Source organism: Lycium barbarum, chromosome 2 (assembly GCF_019175385.1).
Source record: "Lycium barbarum isolate Lr01 chromosome 2, ASM1917538v2, whole genome shotgun sequence".
NCBI classification, from domain to species: domain Eukaryota; kingdom Viridiplantae; phylum Streptophyta; class Magnoliopsida; order Solanales; family Solanaceae; genus Lycium; species Lycium barbarum.
In genome coordinates, this window is record NC_083338.1 from 134892970 (window position 1) to 134916878 (window position 23909).

At 38.6% G+C, this 23909-nt stretch overlaps 1 protein-coding gene and 1 long non-coding RNA gene across 7 annotated transcripts in view; both read right to left on the reverse strand.

Annotated features, from left to right (window-relative positions):
- LOC132627407 (uncharacterized) overlaps window positions 1–23909 on the reverse strand; it is a 45770-nt gene that overhangs the window by 2402 nt on the left and 19459 nt on the right. For 4 of the 6 annotated variants that reach the window (XM_060342747.1, XM_060342749.1, XM_060342744.1 and 1 more), the window contains exons 3-6: window positions 494–653; window positions 373–410; window positions 227–278; window positions 64–97 (exon numbers count right to left, since the gene is read on the reverse strand). In XM_060342747.1, coding sequence (XP_060198730.1) covers window positions 64–97; window positions 227–278; window positions 373–410; window positions 494–653 — 284 coding nt within the window. Of the gene's footprint in view, window positions 1–63; window positions 98–226; window positions 279–372; window positions 411–493; window positions 654–728; window positions 916–3040; window positions 3253–23909 lie in introns of those variants that run through there. The other 2 variants (XM_060342746.1, XM_060342745.1) reach the window with 2 other exon arrangements.
- Window positions 4038–7817, reverse strand: LOC132627408 (uncharacterized). Its single transcript, XR_009577869.1, has 3 exons — window positions 7142–7817; window positions 5522–5588; window positions 4038–4587 (listed from the first exon to the last, which is right to left on the reverse strand). It is a non-coding gene; the product is annotated as an uncharacterized LOC132627408 (long non-coding RNA).

Consider the following 23909-nt stretch of genomic DNA (forward strand, 5'->3'; position numbering starts at 1 on the left):
AAGTGAATTGCGCTACACGGGTGAACTAATAAAACGCCAACAAGAAGAAGAAAAGATACATACTCCTCAATTTCTTCGGTATCACTGTCATCCTCTCCTGCAGAAACAATGTCGATTTATATTAGACAAAAATGCAAAACACAACTTCCTGAACAAGTTGAGAGCAGACGATTTGAAGCCAAGAATCAGCAGTCACTCAGTTGCTGCTGATCAAAGCAGGACTTACTCTCAGGCACATCGGCATCAAAATCGCTAGGACCTCCACCCATGTTGAGTTTCTGAGAGAACAATAAAGGGGTAATGTTAAAACTTCAGCATAAATAGAGACGCAACTAACTACTATTGCCTATTAATATTTCTAGAGGCGCTTACCGAAAAGTCCATGTCCCCAAAATCCATATCCATCCCAGCTGAAACGTAGTATCATGGTTAGCAAATATACCAAGAGGTTAATATTAACAGTAAAGCATTTTCCTAGTGACACTGTACTTACGCTTACTGTCTGGTTCATCTTCATCAACCCATTTGTCCCAGTCAACTTTCAAAAACACTGGACGTAGACCTTCCTGTTTTATCAGTCTGCTCCACCACTTGTCTTCTGCCTTCTTCACCAGATACATGATATGTCTAGAAGTACTACTAGTTTTGCTCTCCTGAATGATCAGTTTACAGTAAGATTAACGTTGATTCTTGCACAAAATATTTGCAGATGAGGGAGATTCACTTACATCGACATTAATTTTATCAAAGAGATAGAGGTCCACTTCGTATGGTACATTATCAGCTCCTGCAGTTGCACAAAAGAAGAATTTTCCTTCTGGTTCCAGTTTCAGCTTCGCATTCTTGGCATCCGGCAACTCCACCGTGATGAACAACTTGTCAGACCTCTGGGCCCACTTGACGATAGGATGTCGGCTGAGATAGAGAAGCGCAAAAAAATTGGATATCAACTAAATCATAAAATCACGAACACCATCAAGATAAAACCAGCACGAGACAAGTGGCAGGACCAATTACAAAAAGTTGCAAAATACCAGACAGATACACTTCAGAAAGGCATAGCCAGACCGAGAAGTCACAAAATGTATTGCAAAGCAGGAAATTTCTAGGAGATAAGCAAACAAATTATCATATGTATAACTATCTCCTTTGTCATTTTTATCTACATCAAACTATTCCACTATATTCAGGATGTGATGATGACTCGTAGCAGTGGGTCCTGATTTGCTATATAGCTAAATCCAGAAGCAGAAATTTGTTTCTTCTGAACCAAAAACCACATCAAGCTCTCCATATGCATTTAGGAATGAATGAGGTGCACAGTTCAATAAGAGAACAACTAGACATAGGGGCAAAGCTATGAGATGAAGCCAAGAAGGTACTACACCACCGAATTTCATGTTTGAACAGCTGGTGACTACTGATGAGCATGGGTGGTGGAGATGCCAAAGCATCAATGTTCATTTGTTGGGTAGCGGAGAAGTTAGTGAGCAAGACTGGCTGCAAGCACCAAAAAAGCTGTAGGCTCGCATCTTAAGTCCTACTTGTGTCTACTATTTAAGTAAAATGTTTGACATTTCAAGGCAGGAGATATACAGGGTTAGGAAAGCGCATCTTCCTGGCCTGCTTTGTTCCAGCCAGTATTTTGTGTAATTTGGGGCGCTGACTTCATCATCAGATATTTACAACAAAACAAGTTAAGCATTGCCTACATCTGATTCACTCTCTCCCAAAGATAGTAGAATAAATCATTCTTCCCTCAAACACAAATGCCAAGTCAAGATCTGGATATTCTTGCCATAGTCGGCTATACTTGTTGAATTTCCCTAGGTGTGAATGCAGACATCCTGCAAAATGATCATATCTTATTTTGCTTGGGCGAGGTATGAGTTCAGACATCCTGCAAAATGACCATATCTCACTTAGCTTGGGCTCCATGTTTTGTGCTTTGTTTTCTTTTGTATTCAAAAGGATACCCATATTTTCTCATACAGAAGACCAGAGTTAAGAAACGACTGGATGATTTTTTTTCCCCCATTTGTTCAACCCTTGGCGAACAGAATTAAACAATGCAACTACTCGGTGAAACAATTAAAATGCGCACAATGCAACTACTCGGTGAAACAGTTAAAATGAGCAAATAGATCCACATGCCATCCATTTCAAGAAAAGATGCCTTGTATTTGCTTGGACCTTTTTATTTGTCCAGTTCCATTGTCAATCTTTAGGTCTTTTCGCTTCTCCATTTGCTAAACTGATGAAATAATCACTAAATACCTAAAGAGAATTCTTCATAAAAAATATCGATGGTTGTTGAAATAGTATGATATACCATGAAGACTCAACTAAAACAAATTAATTATCCCATTATAATTACTCAGTAGTGACGGGCGAACTAATCATACCTTTTACTTGAAGAACGAGGTACTATCAAAGTTCCAAGTTTATGACCATCAAATATATCAATAAGACAATAATATAAGTACATTTTTTAGCCATATTCCATCATGACGCACACTTCTATCGGTATTCCCAAATACTAAGTCCTGATATTTAAGTGATCGAAAACCCAACACATTGTTTATCACCCATATTTGATACTTGCGCCCGTCACTACTGAGAAATTATAATGGAAAACAAATCAAATAACAGAGGAATACCAATAACAATTGGAATAGATTAGTTTCTAGTAAATGCCAAGTTCAAGCAACGAGCAGACTAAATAAATGAATGAAGTATAGAAGAAAAAATGATGTCGGAAAATTCAAATACAAATTCCTCTTCGTAATACTAGTTCATATTTCCTTTACTTGTTCCCCCAAGGCTAAATGGTCCAGTTAATATGATGCTCAAAACCCCAAACCCTGGGGTTTAATTCAAGCATTTCGAGTAAAAAGATGAAAAAACACACAAAGCCTTTAGTATATCTACCGCAATGGATGAACAAAAAAAGGTAAAAACAGAGATCACATCCGACAGTACGTACAAGATAGATACGCGTAATAAAACTCCAACAAGAAGAAGAAAAGATACATCATACCTCATGGTTATAGAATTTCTCTTGGGAATACAGACGGGAAAAATTGAGAGAGAGATATATGCGTTGCGTGTATACAACTGCGTTAAGAATAAGCAAGACAAATGGCAGTTGCTTTATTTACATGGGGAGGTGTAGGGGCTACTTGAAATGTCTAGATACTTCTAGGGCCTTGATTTTGTGAAACCTATATTTCAGTCATTTCTCTGATGCTAAAAATGATGTACAAATTCAGAGGATTGAGCATGTGAAGCACTTTAGGAAGTGGGTTGGCCTGGAATAAATTCTTTTAGGTATCAAAGAATATTCTTCATGCATGTTGGGGAAAAAGTCAAGAAAATAGTCACACGCCGGAATTGATACTCCGACATGCATGGAAATTGAAAATTACTCATAGAAGTGTCTACTCCAAGCCTGTAGCAACCTGTCATGGAGCTGAAAAAAGTTGCGAAGGAGATATCAGAACCACTAGGTATTTGGCAGAATAACATGCCTCTAACTATACACTCTCATCGCTATGTTGAGGTATTTGTATGGTTGTAGTTGCTATTCAGTTGTCCTAGTTCTTATCTGCAAAGAAGGTTTTCATATAACAGTTGCTGTTTTTGGTTTTAATGTCCATGACCCATCTTTGGGATCATAATTACAAATAAAAGATCGAAGAACAGTCAGTGGCAATACATCTTCATTTATAGTGATGGAAGAAGGGCTCTCGATGCACTTGGGAACTCAACTCATAGGGCCATTCTAGGTTTTAGTAAACTTCACTTAACGACCTCTAAGTCTGTTGGATTAGAAAGGAAATGGCTGTTGGGATCTCCTATATATCAAATTTTCTTGGTGGAGATCTTTGATCTCACTAATTGGATGATATATACTTTCTGATGCAACTATGTCTACACGTATTCCATGGTGATTATTAGAAGTCTCTGGCTAATGCGTTTGTTCTTTCATCTTTGTTCTGTATTCCAGGCTAAGCACGACATCCTTATTGTCACGACCCAGCCCCGTGGGCCGCAACTGGTGCCCTACTTGGACACCCAGACAGACAAACATATCAAATCGTAACACACTTATCCAAATCGAATCACAAACAGATAGCATATATGGCTATAACTGCTATATGTCGTCTCAAACTATATCAAACTGCATCAGACACATTTCAGCGCAACATATACATAGACATATATCAAAAAGCCGGCAAGGCTGTCAAATGGCACAACGGCCCAAAACACATATACAAACGCACGCCGACAAGGCTGCCATATACATATACAAAATGCAAGCCGACGAGGCTGCCATAGCGAATAGGGACATATACACACATCTGTACAGAAGCAGGCACACACACCCACAAATACGTCTACAGACCTCTAAACAGACCAAACGAATCATATGGCGGGACAGGGCCCCGCCGTACCCCTGAACAAATACACATATACATAGCGAACAAATATATACCAAAATGTATGCTCTGGAATGAGAAGAGCACTCCAAACAGCAGAAGGGGATGTCCTAAACGGAAGGATCACCAAACTGTGCGTCTGTACCTGCGGGCATGAAACGCAGCCCCCGAAGAAAGGGGGTCAGTACGAAATATGTACTGAGTATGCAAAGCAGAATATACAGAAAACAAACCTGAGACATAAACGAAACAGAATTGTCGAACATAAGTGCAAATCCAATCATATCAAAATGTTTAGTTTCAAATATGTAAGTCATGCATAGGGTACAGAAGAATATGGTCGCCCGCCTGTCGATGGCGCCATAACACAGCATAACACCAGAAAGTTTCAAATCTCCGTATCCCCGTCACATATCACCTCACAACATAACGCCATACACAGCATAACACCAAATATAAGTGGAACCCGACCCTCTTTTGCGAGTAGCTCGGTGAACCATAAGCACAGCATAACTCCAGAGTATATCAAAGCGCGCACGATAACAGAACCGGCCCGGGAACCGGCGAAAGATATAACAGAACACACGAGCAGAGTCATGAGTAACCATATGCATAAAATCATTATCATAGACTCAAATATAAGTAAATGACCATACTTGAAATTCGAAATGATAATCATACCAAATTCTTTCAAAAGTCGTCCAAAGTACATAACGGAAAGTCGCGGGACCCACGGACGGGTATTGACCCGAGTCGGGCCCGCCTATGGAAAACATAATCATTATACATCATGCAAACTCCTATAAAAATATTGGAGCAATCCGAGCCTTTATGCGAAAGATATGGCATTTCGTAGTTACGGAATTCTTTAAAATAACTTTTTGTACAAAGTTTGGAAATCAATGCTTTCGAAGACATAATGGTTCATACTTCATCACAACATACATAAGAATGCCAAGAATTATATATAAGGATCATAACGTGCTCGGATTTCGAATTTGGAATTTCCTCGAGGCTCGTGATATAGCCTATTGAAAACTAAGGCATGCCAAAAGAAAGAAGGGTTGCGCTTTACATACCTCGAACGCACTTCCAAGATAGCCAATCTAAAGCTAATCCAAATCTACGCCTCGGGCTCCCCAAGGTCTACAATTACGCCAACGAATACCAATCATTAGCTAAGGGCACTTAAGCCATTCATTCCAAACTAATCATTAAATTCTACAGAAAATTCGGCAGCATTTCCCCTGTAAATAGGCCAACCCGAGAATTTAACTCGCTCAAAATCAACAACAACAACCACAATAACCAACCTAGCAACTCCAATAACCAATCCGAAAGACAATATTACATTAATACTCTCTTTTTCATCATTCAACAACATTTATAATAATTAACTCGACGGCTTACATTCGAGCCACCTTATCGCTCATACATTCAATTATCAACCCGAATCTTTACCAACAATATTCAAGGACATAACAAAATCAGCCCCATATGCACTACCTACACCATTGTTATCATTCTTTCTCTTTACATCCATGGAGTACAACAACAAAGTGATTAATACACTAATTCTGTATGTTTATCCAGCCCCTTTAACAATGTTAGACCAGCCATCAAGAACAACCCACACTCCAGCAAATATACTACATATATTGTACATAATCATAACTATAATCCCAGCATTTCGACTCAACAAGAGCAGCCACGAAAATTACAACAAACAGCCCCCAAAATGTCACCACAAAACAGCCACGAAATTTATAACAAGCAGCCCCAAAACAGCCACAAAATCCATCACAAAACAGCCATGAAATTCATTACAAAACAGCCCTTATTTACCACATAACAATGACCGATAATCTCACGAACATCTAAGAATATACCAAGCAAATCGCACACACTTCGCATACGATATTTTATACGCCTCTTTCCTCCAAGTTTGATGATTCACATCAGCAACAACATCAACCTCTATATGCAAGCAAACTATCGTAACATTACAACAAGTTCTAGAACAGCCCCATCCATTATGACGTCACAATACAAATCTTAACTATCCTTAGTTCTCCAATTCCTCAAGAACAGCCCCTAACTACGATTTAACCATAACAATGACAACCTCAAATAGCCATATAATCACATGAGATTTTCCACCAAAAACCTTATCAAAACAGCCCACAACAACAACAACATCGACTATTATATGCAAGGAAACTGCTCTAATTTCACAAGTTCTAACATGATTTAAACTTTCCTTTCACCTTTTACACGTAATCCATAAATTAATAACAACAACCATCCATGTACAAGAAATTCCTTCAATTTCGTTTCAATAGCAAACCCAAAACAGTCCATCAACACTACAACATCGAAATACAATTTTCGACCTTTATTCCACAAAATTACAAACACATGGAATCAAGTGTAATTTTTACCATTGACAACAGCCCCTATACATGTTAATAACCATATTTCCAGCCCTTCAACATAAACAAATTATCTACAAATATCATACCATAATTATGACAACACTAATCAAACTCAACCCAATTAAAACAACTCCAAATCTGCCCACTTTTAATGCCAACTTTAATCAAACAGTTTTTCTTACTTCCAACTTCACATAATACAACTTAATAGATCCATTACAACATCATTAACTCCAATCTTATAACAAAAAACCGAAATCTTACCTCAAATTAAATTAGGACACTTTAGAAGCTTAAGTTGTTCCAAAAAAAATCTGCCATGGCCGTGAGTTGTCATAACTGTTGTAATCCTTGTTTTCTTCCTCTAATTGGACTTGGAAATCATCAACTTAATTGTGTAGAAGGGGGGAAGAAGAGGAGCTAGCCGTGAGCTTCCTGAAGCTACTGCCATGTCCATGGCCGTGTAGCTCTCTCCCTCTTTCTTTAGTTCACTTTGTGGAGAAGATGAGTGCCTCTCTCTAGATTTTCAGATTTGTGGTTGAAGAGGAAATCCCCCTCTCTCTCTAAATTTCGAATTTAATGAGTATTGGAAGTGTGAGTCATCCACTAAGACCTCACATGTTGTCTCATCTCTCTAAATTTTCAGATTTGGGAATGAAGTGTGGAAGATGACAATGTGATGAATGAATTATTTTAGTCATCAAAGTGTTGTTTATGGGCAGCATAATGCTCCCACACGTGCCCACTATAGAATGTCTTCAAGATCAGATTTTTTTTTTGTTATAATGCTTGGTGGAGCCCACTTAATACACTAATTAGCCTAATTAATCCTTAATCCCCACGAATATTTCTACACTAACTGCAATTAATTAACAAGTCGTGCACTTATTAAAATCGGGGATTAAAAGTCTTTGTCTCATATCCCAAAATAATCTTGTCCTTGAATTTATGTCCATTAGCTCACAAATAATCCAATGTACAAAATTACGGGATATAACACTTATGCACCAATTTCACTTGTTTGGCGTAGTAGGGTATTCGGCGGCTCCCTGTTCAGTGCCATGCGTGGTTCCTTGATAACATCCAGTTTGATCAAGGAAACCACTTACCCGTTCTCTTTTTTTCCCATCGCTTTCAACTTACAGACAAAAGACTGAAAAGAGAAATCCTCCCACATTCCTCCCGTGTCGCGAGACTCACGATCAAGTCACTGTGAGTGTCAATGGCAACTGATCTTGTAATAACCCAATTTTTAAAAAAGGGTTTAGTTGGTAATTTTAGCTAAAAGGAATTTAAAAGAAAAGAAATTCGTAATTAGAATTAAAGAGACAATAGAAAAAGAAGCAATTTAGTGGGCCAAGCCCAAAAAGGAAAAGGAAAAGGAAAAGGAAAAAAAAAGGGCTTTAAAATTCTAATGGCTAAGCCATCAGACGTGAATTACTAAATTGCTGAAAGAAAAAAAAAAAGGGGAAACGTGCCAATAGAAGGAGAAAAAAAACAGTGGGACAAAGGAAAAGAAAGGGAGAAAAAGAAAGGAAAAGAGAGGATAAAAACGAGAACTTTCATCCCAAATCATCAAGGTAATGACTCTAATCTTTTATTTAAGTTTAATACATAATTATGGGTGAATCTTTATGGTGAAAACATGGGGATATTTTGAGGAATTGAGAAATTTTAGCTCTAGGATTCTTCAACCAAAATCATTGATTTGAAAGGGCAAATAGCGTCGGATTTTAGACTTCTGTATATCGTTGGAATCCTCTCGTTAAGGCCTTTCCGGAAACATAAGTCTTGTCGGGTTTTTAACACATTGACCAGAGGGCATTTTCGTCCTTTAAAATTTGACTTTAACCGTTTAAGCCTCTAAAAATATAGAAGTGGTTTACCCTAAGGGTTTTGACCATTATAAATCCGTTTTTGTGTAGTTTGAGGCAATCCAGAGACGCGAGAATGCAGTTTTGATTTATTGGGAAATGTGCTTGAATTGTGAATTTGAGGTAAGTGAGACTTTAAGCTTTGGGTACTTGCTTTTCAAAACCCATTTTAAAAATATGTTTTGTCTGCCTGGTCCATGTGTTGGGGCGAACGTGTGCTTGGCAGAATCGGTGGTCCTTAAGGCCAACCGCATATACTTTATTTTCAAATAATCCAAAACTCTCTTTATAAATTATTTTGTGATGTGATATAGCTGTGAGCCATGATATTGAGGCATTGTGTATGCTTCCCTTAGTATTGTGTATGCTTCTTAATTATATTGGGGCATTGTGTATGCTTCCCTTAGCATTGTGTATGCTTCCTGACATATTTGGCACATTGTGTATGTTGCCGTGGATTCATAGGGTTGACTAATTCTTTAGCTGCCACTTATGATGGTTCGTAGTGTAAATTGTGTTGAGATATATAATATATTTGATAAACAGTGGTTTGGACCTTGGTTGCTATTATATAATGATATATGCATGTGCATAATATTTTTGTGCTTGTTGTGTGTTTGTATTTTCTAACACTTGTTCTAGGGGTATTTGAAATGGCGGGTCGAGGGTCTTACTGGGTTATATTTATGTATAACTCAATCCTTACCTGCATGTCCATGCAGATACTGTCGTTGAGAACGAGGCTGGTAATTGAAGACTTCGTGAGTGGATTCTATTACTGAGGTGAGCCACCGCATTGTTCGTGGAGGCAGCCATTTTAGCTTTATCTAGTTTATTTCTAGTTATTTCTTTTAGTTTGGGTTTACATACCCGACACTCAAACTCATGTAACTCTGTTAGATGCTCCATGGTCTTAGCGTGGGATGTGGGCTAGAGATTCTTTTTATCTTAGCGTTGGTTGATATTCATAAATCGATTATGGATTTGGTTGGCGACTATTTCACATTTTTATCATTAATAACGTTGTTAGACCTGCACTTATTTTCTTTTAGTGCTTTTGTAAATGATTAAGAGTATGATATATGGTTCGCCTGGCGGGTGGTGTTTGCTGGGTGCCCATGTCTAGCGGGTATTTTGGGACGTGACAAAGTTAGTATCAGAGCCTAGGCTTTAAGTACCGGGTCATGGAGCAGTGTTTAGTAGAGTCTTGTTCATGGGTATGTAGGCGCCCATACTTATGACCTTGAGGCTACTGGACATCTAGAAAGTTTTCCCTTCTTTCATTCATTGTTCGTGCGTAAGTTAAATCAAGTTTAACCTTGTAATATTTATTTAGCAGATGGCTAAGAAACGCGCATCTTCATCTGCTAAACGTGGTGCTGGACAGAGTGCTACCCGCGGTGGTAGACAAGCTAGTGCTCATCAGACTAGAGCTCAGACTAGGACTCAGGCCACTCCTCAGCCTGAAGTTGTGAATGGAGGTCAGCCCCGAGTTGCGTCAGAGCAAGTGCAGGAACAAGTGGTTCAGAACAATCCACCGGCACCAGCTGCTGCCCCTACTATTGCTATGCCCGCAGATGTGGTGACCAGATTTTTGAATGTGTTGGAGGCATTGGCGCCTAATCATGGTGTAATTCCAGGTCCTCAGGCTACTTCACAAGCACAAGCTCAAGTTCAGTTGAATGTTGTAGCTAATCAGACACCTCAGTTGGCCCCTCAACATGTTGTCCCGTCTGCAGGGCAATCCAAGGAGTTTAAGAATTTCATAGATCTTAAGCCTCCAGAGTTTGATGCTTCACCAACTTCTATTGAACCTCAGAAGTTCATTGATCGTTGTGAAAAGATATTGACTACGTTGGGGCTGAAGGAGACTCGTGGTGTGGAATTTGCCACTTTCTTATTCTCATGGTCTGCAGAGTCTTGGTGGATTTCGATTCAGAGAGGTAGACAAGCAGGGTTACCACCTATTACTTGGTCAGAATTTTTAGCACTGTTTAAGGACAGGTTTATTCCATTAAGCAAGCAAGATGACATGAGACGTCAGTTCAATAATCTGCGGCAGGGAACTATGACCGTTACGGAATATGAGGCCAAGTTTACAGATTTATCCAGGTATGTACCTTATTTGGTAGAGGATCCGAGAGAGAAGGTGAGACGATTTGTGGATGGACTTGAGCATCTCTATCGTGGTCCTGTGGTACGAGATGTGCGATATGGTACCTATTCTGATGTAGTTGACACTGCTCTCCGTTACGAGTCCTATCTAGAAATGGACAAAGTTGAGCGTGAAAGCAAAAAACCACGTAACACATGTGGGTTTACTGGTGCTCCACCTGGGGGCAAGAGTGGTTTTTATCGTGGGCAGTCCAAATCTACTCAGTCAGAATCAGTGGTACAGTCTTCTAGTGGTTATTCCGCTAGACAGGGCTAGCAGCAAATGCAGAGGAAGGGTAATAGCTCATATCAGTCAGGTTATCATCCGAGGTGTTCTAACTGTGGTAGAAATCACAGTGGTCGTTGCTTTGGGGCAGATGGGGCTTGTTTTACTTGTGGTGAAAAGGGGCATATTGCTAAATATTGTCCTAAAGGAAATTCTGGTGCTATTCGAGCTACTACACAGCCGCAGGGAACTACTACAGCTACACAGGGTCAGATTCAGCCAGCTAAGACTGCTCCACAGGGTGCTCGTGGACAGGGAGGACAGGGTGCACAGGTTGCTCAAGGAGGGGGTGGACCGCCGAGATTCTTTGCTATGACTAGACAGGATGTCGAGGCATCTAATGCAGTAGTCACAGGTATTATTACTATTGGTTCTCATGGTGCATATGCTCTTATTGATCCCGGTTCTACGTATTCGTATGTATCTTCTTCTTTTGCTATATTCTTAGAACGGGGAGTTGAGTCTATTAATGTGCCATATGTGGTAGAAATCCCAGTAGGGGAGAGTATATTAGGTGATAGAGTTTATAGAGCTTGTGTGATATCTGTTCAGGGCAGGGACACCGTAGTGGATCTATGTGTGTTATTAATGTCCGCTTTCAATGTGATTATGGGCATGGATTGGTTGGCATCATGTTATGCATCGGTTGATTGCTATGCTAAGCTTATACGTTTTAATTTTCCTGGAGAACCTTTAGTGTGGAAAGGCATGACTCCTGTGACTCAAGGAAAAATAATATCTTATGTAAAGGCACGTCGAATGATTAATCATGGGTGTTTGGGTTTTACTGCCACCGTTCATGATACTTGAGCGGAGAATATTACTATTGATAGTGTTCCTGTTGTTCGCGAATTTGCAGATGTTTTTCCTGAATATTTACCCGGCCTACCCCTGATCAGAGAAATCGAGTTCAGCATTGATTTAGTTCTAGGGACTCAACCTATCTCTATTCCTCCATATCGTATGGCTCCAGCTGAGTTGAGAGAACTGAAGGCTCAACTCCAAGAGCTACTTGATAAGGGGTTCATTAGGCCTAGTGTATCGCCTTGGGGTGCACCTGTGTTATTTGTGAAGAAGAAAGATGGCACGATGAAAATGTGCATTGACTGCAGGCAACTGAACAAGGCGACTATCAAGAATAAGTATCCATTGCCTCGTATTGATGATTTGTTTGATCAGCTGTAGGGTGCTACTCATTTTTTCAAAATCGACTTGAGATCAGGTTATCATCAGCTGAGAATCAAGACTGAGGACATCTCCAAGACAGCTTTTCGGACAAGATATGGGCACTTCGAATTTTTGGTGATGTCATTCGGGCTGACTAATGCCCCCGCAACATTTATGGACCTCATAAACAGGGTATTCAAGCCATACTTATACCATTTTGTGATTGTGTTCATTGATGATATTTTGGTCTACTCTCGGAGTGAGGCTGAGCATGGACAACACTTGAGAGTTGTGCTACAGACACTTAAGGAACAAAAGCTTTATGCTAAGTTCTCAAAATGTGAGTTCTGGTTGAGCACAGTTTCCTTTTTAGGACATGTGGGGTCTCGAGATGGGATTCAAGTTGATCCAAAGAAAATTGAAGCAGTTCCAGATTGGCCTCAACCCACTACTCCCACAGAGATACGTAGTTTCATGGGACTAGCTGGATATTACAGAAGGTTTGTGGAGGGTTTCTCGAAGATAGTTGCTCCATTGACACGTTTAACTCAGAAAGGTGTGGTATTCCAGTGGTCAGATGAATGTTCAGAAAGCTTTCAGAAATTAAAGACTGCATTGACTACGACTCCGATTTTGACCTTACCTACTGATGAGGGTGGTTTCACCATTTATTGTGATGTATCTCGGGTCGGGTTGGGTTGTGTCTTGATGCAGAATGGTAAAGTGGTAGCTTATGCGTCTCGACAGCTAAAGAAACATGAGAAGAATTATCCAACTCATGATTTAGAATTGGCCGCAGTTGTATTTTCACTCAAGATCTGGCGTCACTATCTTTATGGTGAGCCGTGTGAAATCTATACTGATCACAAGAGTTTGCAATACATATTCAAGCAAAGAGATCTGAATTTGAGACAGCGACGGTGGTTAGAGTTACTTAAAGATTATGATCTTACTATTTTGTATCATCCTGGTAAGGCGAATGTGGTGGCAGACGCCTTGAGTAGAAAGTCTATGGGCAGCTTGGCCCGATTTACTGCTGAAGAACGACCTATGGCTAAGGATATTCAGGCATTAGCCAACCGTGGAGTTCGGATTGATCATACAGTACAGGGCAGGTTACTTGCAGTTATGGTGGCACAATCGTCCTTAGTGGGGCAGGTCAAGGCTTGCCAATATGAAGATCCCTGTCTTGCTAGACTGCGAGATCGAGTGCAAAATGGAGGTGTTAAGTTATTCTCTATTGATGGCGAAGGTGTGTTACGTTGTCATGGTAGACTGTGTATTCCTATGGTGAGTGATGTGAAGCAACTAATCCTTGAAGAGGCTCATAGCTCGCGATACTCCATCCACCCAGGTGCTACGAAGATGTACCAAGACTTGCATGGATTATATTGGTGGAAAGGTATGAAGGCTGATATTTTGAAACATGTGACAGATTGCTTAAATTGTCAGCAGGTCAAATATGAACATCAAAAACCCGACGGAGTAATGCAAAACTTGATTATCCCAGAGTGGAAGTAGGAAAGGATTATGATGGATTTCGTAGTTGGTTTGCCGAATACTTTCAAGAAACATGACTCAGTTTGGGTGATTGTGGATAGACTCACCAAATCTGCTCATTTTATACCAGTTCGGGTTACTCATATCGGAGAGCAGTTAGCAAATATTTACCTCCGTGAGATAGTACGGCTTCATGGTGTGCCTATTTCTATAATATCTAATCCAGGTGCACAATTTACTGCTGAGTTTTGGAAGTCTTTTCAGAAGTTGTTGGGTTCACAGGTCGAGTTGAGTACAGCTTTTCATCGACAAACTGATGGACAGTCTGAGCGAGTTATTCAGATTTTAGAGGACATGCTTAGAGCTTGCGCGATTGATTTTGGTGGTCAATGGGACGATCAGTTGCCTTTGGCAGAGTTTGCTTATAATAACAGCTACCAATCGAGTATACATATGGAGCTGTTTGAGGCTCTATATGGTCGCAGGTGTCGTTCACCAGTTGGATGGTTCGAACCGGGCGAAGCACAACTATTAGGTCCAGATTTGGTGCAGCAAACCTTGGAAAAATTTGCATTGATACGAGAACGGCTTCGGACAGCACAAAGCAGACAAAAGTCCTATGCAGATAAGAAAGTACGTGATATGGAGTTCATGAAGGGGGAAAAAGTCTTTCTAAAAGTATCCCCTATGAAAGGAGTTATGAGATTCGGTCGGAAAGGTAAGTTAAGTCCCAGGTATATTGGTCCTTATGAGATTTTGGATCGAATTGGGTTGGTGGCATATAGACTTGCTTTACCTCCGAGATTGTCTGCTGTTCATTCTGTATTTCACGTGTCTATGCTAAGACGATATGTTGGTGATGATAGCCATAAGATTCAACCAGAAGATGTGGAGCTCGATGAAAATTTGACTTATGATGAGGGTCCGATATCTATTCTTGATAGGCAAGTGCGACAATTGAGGTCGAAGAAGGTAGCTTCAGTCAAAGTGTTGTGGTGTAATCATCCAACCGAGGAGGCTACTTGGGAGTCTGAGACGGATATGCGAGATAAATATCCTCATTTATTTGACGCGACAGGTATGATCTAGATCCGTTCGAGGACGAACGCTATTTTAAGTGGTGGAGAATATAATAACCCAAATTTTAAATTAGAGTTTAGTTGGTAATTTTAGCTAAAAGGAATTTAAAAGAAAAGAAATTCGTAATTAGAATTAAAGAGAAAATAGAAAAAGAAGCAATTTAGTGGGCCAAACCCAAAAAAAAAGGAAAAGGAAAAAAAAGGGCTTTAAAATTCTAATGGCTAAGCCATCAGACGTGAATCACTAAATTGTTGAAAGAAAAAAAAAAGGGAAACGTGCCAACAGAAGGAGAAAAAAAAAACAGTGGGACAAAGGAAAAGAAAGGGAGAAAAAGAAAAGAAAAGAGAGGATAAAAATAAGAACTTTCATCCCAAATCATCAAGGTAATGACTCTAATCTTTTATTTAAGTTTATTACATAATTATGGGTGAATCTTTATGGTGAAAACATGGGGATATTTTGAGGAATTAAGAAAGTTTAGCTCTAGGATTCTTCAACCAAAATCATTGATTTGAAAAGGCAAATAGCGTCAGATTCTGACTTCTGTATATCGTTGGAATCCTCTCGTTAAGGCCTTTCCGAAAACATAAGTCTTGTCGGGTTTTGAACACATTGACCAGAGGGCGTTTTCGTCCTTTAAAATTTGACTTTAACCATTTAAGCCTCTAAAAATATAGAAGTGGTTTACCCTAAGAGTTTTGACCATTCTAAATCCGTTTTTGTGTAGTTTGAGGTAATCCAAAGACTCGAGAACGCAATTTTGATTTATTGGGAAATGTGCTTGAATTGTGAATTTGAGGTAAGTGAGACTTTAAGCTTTGGGTACTTGCTTTTCAAAACCCATTTTAAAAATATGTTTCGTCTGCCTGGTTCATGTGTTGGGGTGAGCGTGTGCTTGGCAGAATCGGTGGTCCTTAAGGCCAACCGCATATACTTTATTTTCGAATAATCCAAAACTCTCTTTATAAATTATTTTGTGATGTGATATAGCTGTGAGCCATGATATTGGGGCATTGTGTATGCTTCCCTTAGCATTGTGTATGCTTCTTGATTATATTGGGGCATTGTGTATGTTATATCCCGTATTTTTATACGTCGAGTTATTTGCAAGAGAATCGACTCAAGTTAAAGACGGGATCATTTTCGGGCACGAAACAGAAAATCTTTAATTTCCAGTTTCTATTAGAACATGAATTACTTATAAATTTTACTTAGTGTAAAAATATTAATGGAAAGTGGGGATAGTGATTAATTAATCTAATTATCGAAAAGTGAGCCCCCACGACACGTGGCGAGATTTGGTTGGACTTGAATAAAGATGGACACATGTCATGAAAATTGACACATGTCCACTTTGTAAATATAATATATAAGTATAAGTGGATGACTAAGTCATCACATATTCCACAAATTAATCTTGCAAATTAGGTCTTAGAGAGAGGGGCTCTCAAGCTTAGAGAGAGAGAGAAGTTCCCGGCGCACTGTTCACTCAGCTACTGTTCACGGGCACTGTTCACGGCCAGCCCATTTTTGCCCCCTTCTACACAATTAATTGGAGAGATTTGAAGATCAAGGGGAGGAAAAAATATGGAGCGCATAGTAGCTATGGCAACTCACGGCCATGGCTTTCTTGAAGACATTTCATGGTGAAAAATTAGAGCTTGTCTCTAAGGTAAGATTTAATTCTTTTCTACATGTTTTGGAGGTAGTTTAGACTTGTATAGCTTGGTAGATGTGTGTTGAATACAAACGGGTTATGTATGTTGATGTTGAATTATAAATTGAGCCGTGTAGGGGGGGTGTTTTGAGTAAGAATGAGGAATTGATTTTAGTAGCATTATGTAGGAATTAAATGGTTAAATTTAAAGTTGTGTTGTTTTATGGATGTTGACACCCAATTTTGTCCCGTCTCTCCTCCGAAATACCTATTTGCGCTTCTAATATTTTTGGAAAAATAAAAAATATATATATTATGTTTACTATAATTATTAGCCCTTATCAATACCGCTATTACATTATTCTATCAATTATTCTTATTACTATTACCGCATTTATTATTATTATTATTATTATTATTATTATTATTATTATTATTATTATTATCATTATCATTATTTATTACTATTATTATAATTCATTATTTATTACTATTATTATAATTCACAATTTTTATCATTTCGGCATTTTACCAGCTTATGCACACACATCGCATTTATCTTTGCATAATTAAATAATAGTATTTATCTTACTGTGGATTTTTTGAAATATTATTGCACGACTATTACAACGCCATTTTTTATCTGAGCATTAATGATTGCATATTTTATGTCGAACAATATTTTAACACAAGTTATTTAAATAGGTCTCTTATTCAAATTTAGAAGCCAAACTATTTCTTGCACTCGGTCCGTATTTTGACTTACCGGACCCCAAATCAAAGTCCGATTAACTCCTAATATTTTTTGGACTAGACCATATTTTTTTACTCAATTTTTAGACCAGTCCATGTTTAAATTTATTAGCCCATTCTTTTAATACCGGGTCTAAAAATCAACCCAGTCCACAAATGGACCGGGTCCGATCCGTTTTCACCCAAAATAAGGGAAACCCTTTTAGGGTTCCCCTCATTTTCCATTTTTTCCGCCGCTGCCCTTTCTTCTTCGTCTCTTCTCTTCCCCCTTCCTCCTCACCTCCGCGTCTCCGCCTCCATCGCCACCACCTCTACACCACCATCTCCTCACTTCTCCATCGCCACCACCTCTACACCACCATCTCCTCACTTCTCATCGCCACCCACCATTTCTCCCTCCATCGCACACGCCCCTCACATTCTTCTTCTACCTCTGACGCCTTGTCCCCCCACGCCTCTAATTTCCACCTTCCCACGTTACCTCCACTCCGCCTCATCTCCACTCACCCCTGACACCACCACGCCCCACTGCCATCTCTGACACCCCCACTTCGTCACGTTACCTCCACCATACCTCTGACTTCACCGTCGCCCCCACGTTACCTCCACTCCGCTTCATCTCCACCACGCCTTGTCCCCCCACGCGTCTGTCACCCCACGCTTCTGCGTCTCCACCATGTCATGTTCCCCTACTTCGTCACGCCACCCGCTCCTCTCTTCATCTCACTGTCGCCTCCACCTTCTGTTGATGGCGCATGCTCCTCCTTCTCTCTTCCTTCAAACAAAGCAAAAAATAAAACCTATAAAGAGAGAGGAGTTGAATCATTGAAAGGACAGGTTGGGAAAACCCCCAAAAATTGCCTTGCAAAACCAGAGGTGAACCCGAAATCCCCTTTCAAAAAAATGAGTTCTTGAATCCCCATAAATCCCCTACAAAAATAGGGATTTCGAATCGCAAAAAAAGAAATGCTCTGAAAATCAAAGTTCTGAAACGAGTTTTGAAACCCCGAAAAAGCTCTAAAATATGAGTCTTTTAGTCGCCTATAATTCCCCAAAATACGAGTTCTATTAGCAATTTCAATTTTGTTTTATTATCAAATCAAAATATCAAACCAATTTTATTCTCGTTTACTTTGGTGCTGCTGTGAGTCCGAGCATCGCAAGCTCGGGTTCGGCGGTGTTCGAGGTAGATATCGAAACCCTCGCCTCACTTCGCTGCGCCCGAAGAAGGTAACCTTTTCTCTTGAAACCATTTTGCTCATAGTCTGGTCTACATATGTGTGTGCTCTGTTTGGCGTTTTAGAGGAACTCGTCTTAATTTGTCTTGTGTACTGATTTTATTTTTCCGTTTGTTATGTGTTTGTTAATACTTGTGATCGATAATTAAAACTAAGGATTAGTTCAGAGTTGTTATGTAGTTTCTGTATCATAAGTCTGTTTCTGTTTAGTTTAATGTAATACCATTTGCTTATAGGTTAGCTCAGCTGCTATTGCATTATTACTTTAACATAGCCCAATTTTCAGTTTGGCGTTAGCTTTGTCTGATTACTCCTGAAGTATATTATTGGATTTTATGTGAGTTTGGATGCTGTTTATTATCTTATTTGACTGGTGTTCATGGCAATTCATTCTTGATCATGTATCCTCGCTCCATAAATTTAATTCAATTTAAGACGTCGAATGTTTTCCGATTAGTGTTTAATTTATCTTACACTTCTAGTACGCCTGTTATAGTTTGGGTTCATTTATGCTTCATCCTATTTCCTGGAACTTGTTTTGGTTTCATGTTTGGACAATTGGATGAATGATTTAAGTATGAGATCGATTGGAGATTGCTGATTTCTTATAATTTCAATTTGGTTTAGGCAGTTTGTTACTTTGACTAACTGTACAATAGTTTAAATCAAGCATTGGTCTGTGTCTTATTGCCACCATAGTGATCCAAACCTGGCCCAGTTGTTAGCAGGTAAAGGAATTCCAATGTGATTTAGTCCATGGTTCATTGATAGATTACAAGTTGGTTAAAATATGTAAAGAATTTCTATCCAATATAGGCCTGTTAGACTATCACTGGATTTACTTGTTGTCTAGGCATAAGTCAATCTGAGCTGTAGGCTCGTTAATTTAATCACCATGAGTCATGTGCAAAGCTTTCAAATCTGCCTAAGTGTCAATGTGTTTAGTAGTATGCTCTTGGGTTTTCCTCTGTTGGATTTGAACCTATTCTTCATCATTGCATATAGCAGTCATTCTTTGAATGTCGCATGAACATGCTAAATGCATATTTCTCCTTCTTGATGTCCTGGATAAATTTAAAACTTTGGTATCTGGCAGTCTATTATTTGTGTGAGAAATGCTATTTTCCATTTTTTGCTTGATGGTAGAATAAAGAAGTAGAACTGATGGAGTAAAAACTGGCTGGCAACGCGTAATTTGTTCTTGTATTATTAGCGCTTAGCATGATATATGAATTTGTGATTTGTGTAAAGTTAAAAGAGGCCATTTGTGATTTCAGTTGAATGGGATCATAAGTTACTGGCAATAGTGATAGTTTGTTATAATCATCAGTGTTTAGCTTCGAAATAGAAAAAGGAGAACTAGAAAATATGCCTGAATATTATAAGCATCCTTCCTGAGTTCAACAGGTGTTTTACACGTCGCAAATATGCCATGTTCAGGCTTGATATATGTTATACGTTGCCAATATACTTAATCTATAGTCCGAGCATCTCCACATGGATAAATATGTATTAGCAGATCCTGTGTGCATGTCTATAGTATCATTTGATGCTGTTTAAATTCTGTGCGTTGTTGCAAGTGTATTTCTGTGGGTTATGCATATTTTCGTAATTACTGGTATACCTCTATTTAAAACAGCTATGAATGTGTATACATGAAGTACACTTAAATATACATAGTATATACACAATTTGCTGATTTGTTTTGAGTTTGCATTTTTACGTTTAACCTTATCCATTGATAATATACTAATCCTCTTCCTTTCATTTTATGCATGACCATCGCATACGAGTCCGAGGGACTCGTCTTCCTCCGCATTCGGTGTTGGGCTAAAACCCGACATAATCTCCCTCGCATCAGCTCTGTCCGCAGCAAATAAAAATTCTGGGCTAAAAGCCCAACAGCAGCAGCAGCTGGCCCATTTGATTTATTACCCTTTCATTTTATTTTGTGCTCATTGATTTGTATTAGGAAACTAACTTTTTAGTTTTAGATAAATCTGGATCAATTAGTAGGTTTGGTTAGAGAATGGGTAGTTAGTTTAAGGGAAAGAACTAAAAAATATTTTGTGAACATCTTTTAAGATTATCTAAATTATGCACGCGTTTAGCCGAATGCAGTTAATAATACATAATTTTATTTATACTTCTAAAAAATGCAAAGTCAATTAATATTTCATCGTTTAGTTTGTTCCAAGCATTTATTAAAACACTCCACAACCTGCGTATTCTTCTATTTTTATTTCATGCAAAATCTTATTTTTTAATAGCATTATTATTTAAAGTCTTTCGCAACATTTCCAAATTTTATTTGTTTTGAACGGCGTTTGAATTTTCCTCTTTTATGCAAATTATCATATTTTCCTACAAATTTCATTCTAAATAACATTTTATTTAAAGCATTAGTAATATTTACGAATTTTATAGCATATGAAATCTCCTTTGATACAAATTATTCACATTGTTCTATAAGTTTATTAGCATGCTTATTTAAAGCCTCAACAATGTTTATAAATTTTTATTTCAAATAGCATTTTGAAATCTCCTCTTATGCAAATTACTAGTCTTATTTTTAATATCCTTATTATTTGAAATCCTTTACATGTTTTATTATGAATAGCATTTACAATATTTTCATTTAAAATCTAAGCGACATTCATAAGTCTTATTCTAAAAAATGGCATGTAAAGTTTTCTTTTATATTATATTTTCTGTAAACCTTATTTTCACTAATATTTTCCTTCTAAAACTTTAGCAACATTTGTGAACCATTTTAAAATTTAAGCATTATATTTACTCTAAATTAATTAACCTAAGTTTGGTCGGATAACCGTAAGTTAACGGATTCTAAAGGATGCCTAACCCCTTCCCTTTAGGATAATATAGAGCCCTTACCTAGAATCACACTGGTTAAGCAGACTATTAACGGAGGTTTAGTTTTAACTTTACCTTAGTTAACAATTAGGTGTCCTAATTCACCGTAAATTAATTAGGTGGCGACTCCTTAAAACAAAAGAATAAATGGGAATCACCAATACGTCATACTCCTTAAATCCAACCCGGTTAAAATGGGGTGTGACAGCTTGGCGACTCTGCTGGGGACTTTAGGCTCTAACCATAACAACTTAGGTTAATAAATAATTTGTGAGATATTTTGTTTGTTTTATTTTATTTTGCCTGTATTGTAGTTTTATATGATTTCAAGTATTATTGTTCCATTCCTTATATGCATTTTTTTGTTCTATGTAATATGTATATTACTGCTTTCCTTAAATTGGCATTCCGTTCATATTTCCTCCACTCCTGGAAAATTCACACATATTCACACACTTAAAGCGGCTTCGCAGTTTGCGCCCGTGCACTACTAAATTACCCCTTTAGTTGGATTTGTCTTGTGGATTTAGTCGATCGGCGGTGCAGTCGACGGCCACGGACTTTCCACTTCCAAGTTGTCCGCTTGGGGGAGCCTTGTGTCATAGGAAAACCATTCTTAGTCTACCTAGGGTAGAGCGAAACCAAAACCTTGTAAGGACATGCATCATTTTAAACCTAGGAAGCTTAATACCCTTGGTGTATTAAGTTCATTAGTCAACCTTACCAAATGTCCAAATGAGTCTATGACTCTAAGTGACACTACTCACTATCTATGTGCATTATTTGAAGGACAAATATGTGGAATATGTGGACCTAATACTCTATAGATAAATATTTCAAGGAAACTGACATTTTGTTGCAGGTTGCCGTGGAGCATTAATTAATGCCGGAGGTTGAAGACAACCAAAGGAAATTAGTGAAGTTGAAGTATTAGATATCTTAGGTTGATTTTGAGATGTATTATTGGCATGTAATAATTTTTATTCTTGCAAATTACTTTTAGGAGGAGTTGTGGAATGATACATAAAAGACATGTTTGTCCTTCAAATATTCGTTAGGCCTACCTCTGGCATAAAGAGGTCCCTTGCATTATAAAACGCGATGTATTATGTGCAATAATGTGTTTATATGCAATAATATGTCCTTACCGTATACTGACTCATTTTCTTTTTTTCTTTTTCTTGTTTTATCTTTTTTCTTTTTAAAATTTATTTTTTAAATAAAAGGTTGACTTGTGCTAAAAGGGAACTGGCGGAGCATCCATATTTCACACGGTCTAAAGCCAAGAAATCAGATTCTGACTCATCACTAATCACCTGGTTAACTAAAAGGACTCGTTCTAAAATGGAGCAAAGTTTGATCAATGCAACCACTTCATCTGAGCCATCTCTTAGTTTACCAATCACGAGTGATCCCACATCCTCTAATGAACCAGAAATACATTTGGAGATAATTGCTCGTCTGGAGCGACGAGTTGCTGAATTAAGTCACATGGTACTTCACAACCGGTCATTTTCTCAAACACCACCACATATGACTCCATCTCAGGGGGTTCGTCAGACTTTGCCTATGCCACCTCCATTCCCAAATTTGGACGAATTTAACCAAGCAAATTATTTCACCACTTCTCAGCCAGTTCGTTCCGAACACCTCACTCAAAATGCTCCCTTTTTATTTACAACCACCTCTTCAAAAGCTCAATTCATACCGCCAGCACATGACACACATCAAGTTCCGCCGGTGTATACTTATACCACAGCTCCACCCATGACACAAATCCAGGGACAATGTCGCACAGATGTTGATCATTATGTCGAAGTTGAAAATGAGGCACGGTCAATTAATGATGAAATGATAAATAGAAAGCTCAAAAGTTTGGAGGATGCCATGAGAAGTTTGCGTGGACTTGGTAGTAACCAAAGCGTGAGATATGAAGAATTATGTGCATTTCCTGAGGTAGAATTGCCGCCAGGTTACAAGATTCCAAAATTTGAGAAGTTTGATGGGTCGGGGAACCCTTTCTTCCATTTGAAGGTCTATTGTGAAAAGTTGATTGGTGTGGGGAAGAATGAAGGGATAAGAGTCAAACTATTCAATCAGAGTTTGAGTGGAAAAGCCTTGGAGTGGTATTCTAAGCAAGATACAACCAAATGGCGTACTTGGGATGATTTGGCAAATGCTTTTGTGGATCACTACAAGTTTCATGTTGAGATCGCTCCTGACAGAATCTCAATTACAAAGTTGAAGAAGAAGTTCACCGAATCATTTCGAGAATATGCTATACGGTGGAGGGAAGAAGCATCTAGAGTACACCCACCCATGGAGGAGACAGAAATGGTTACTTTCTTCATTCAAGCACTAGAACCGGAATACTATGAACGTTTGGTGACAATGAGTGGAAAAACTTTTGCAGAAGTGATCAAAGCTGGGGACATGATCGAAGATGGCA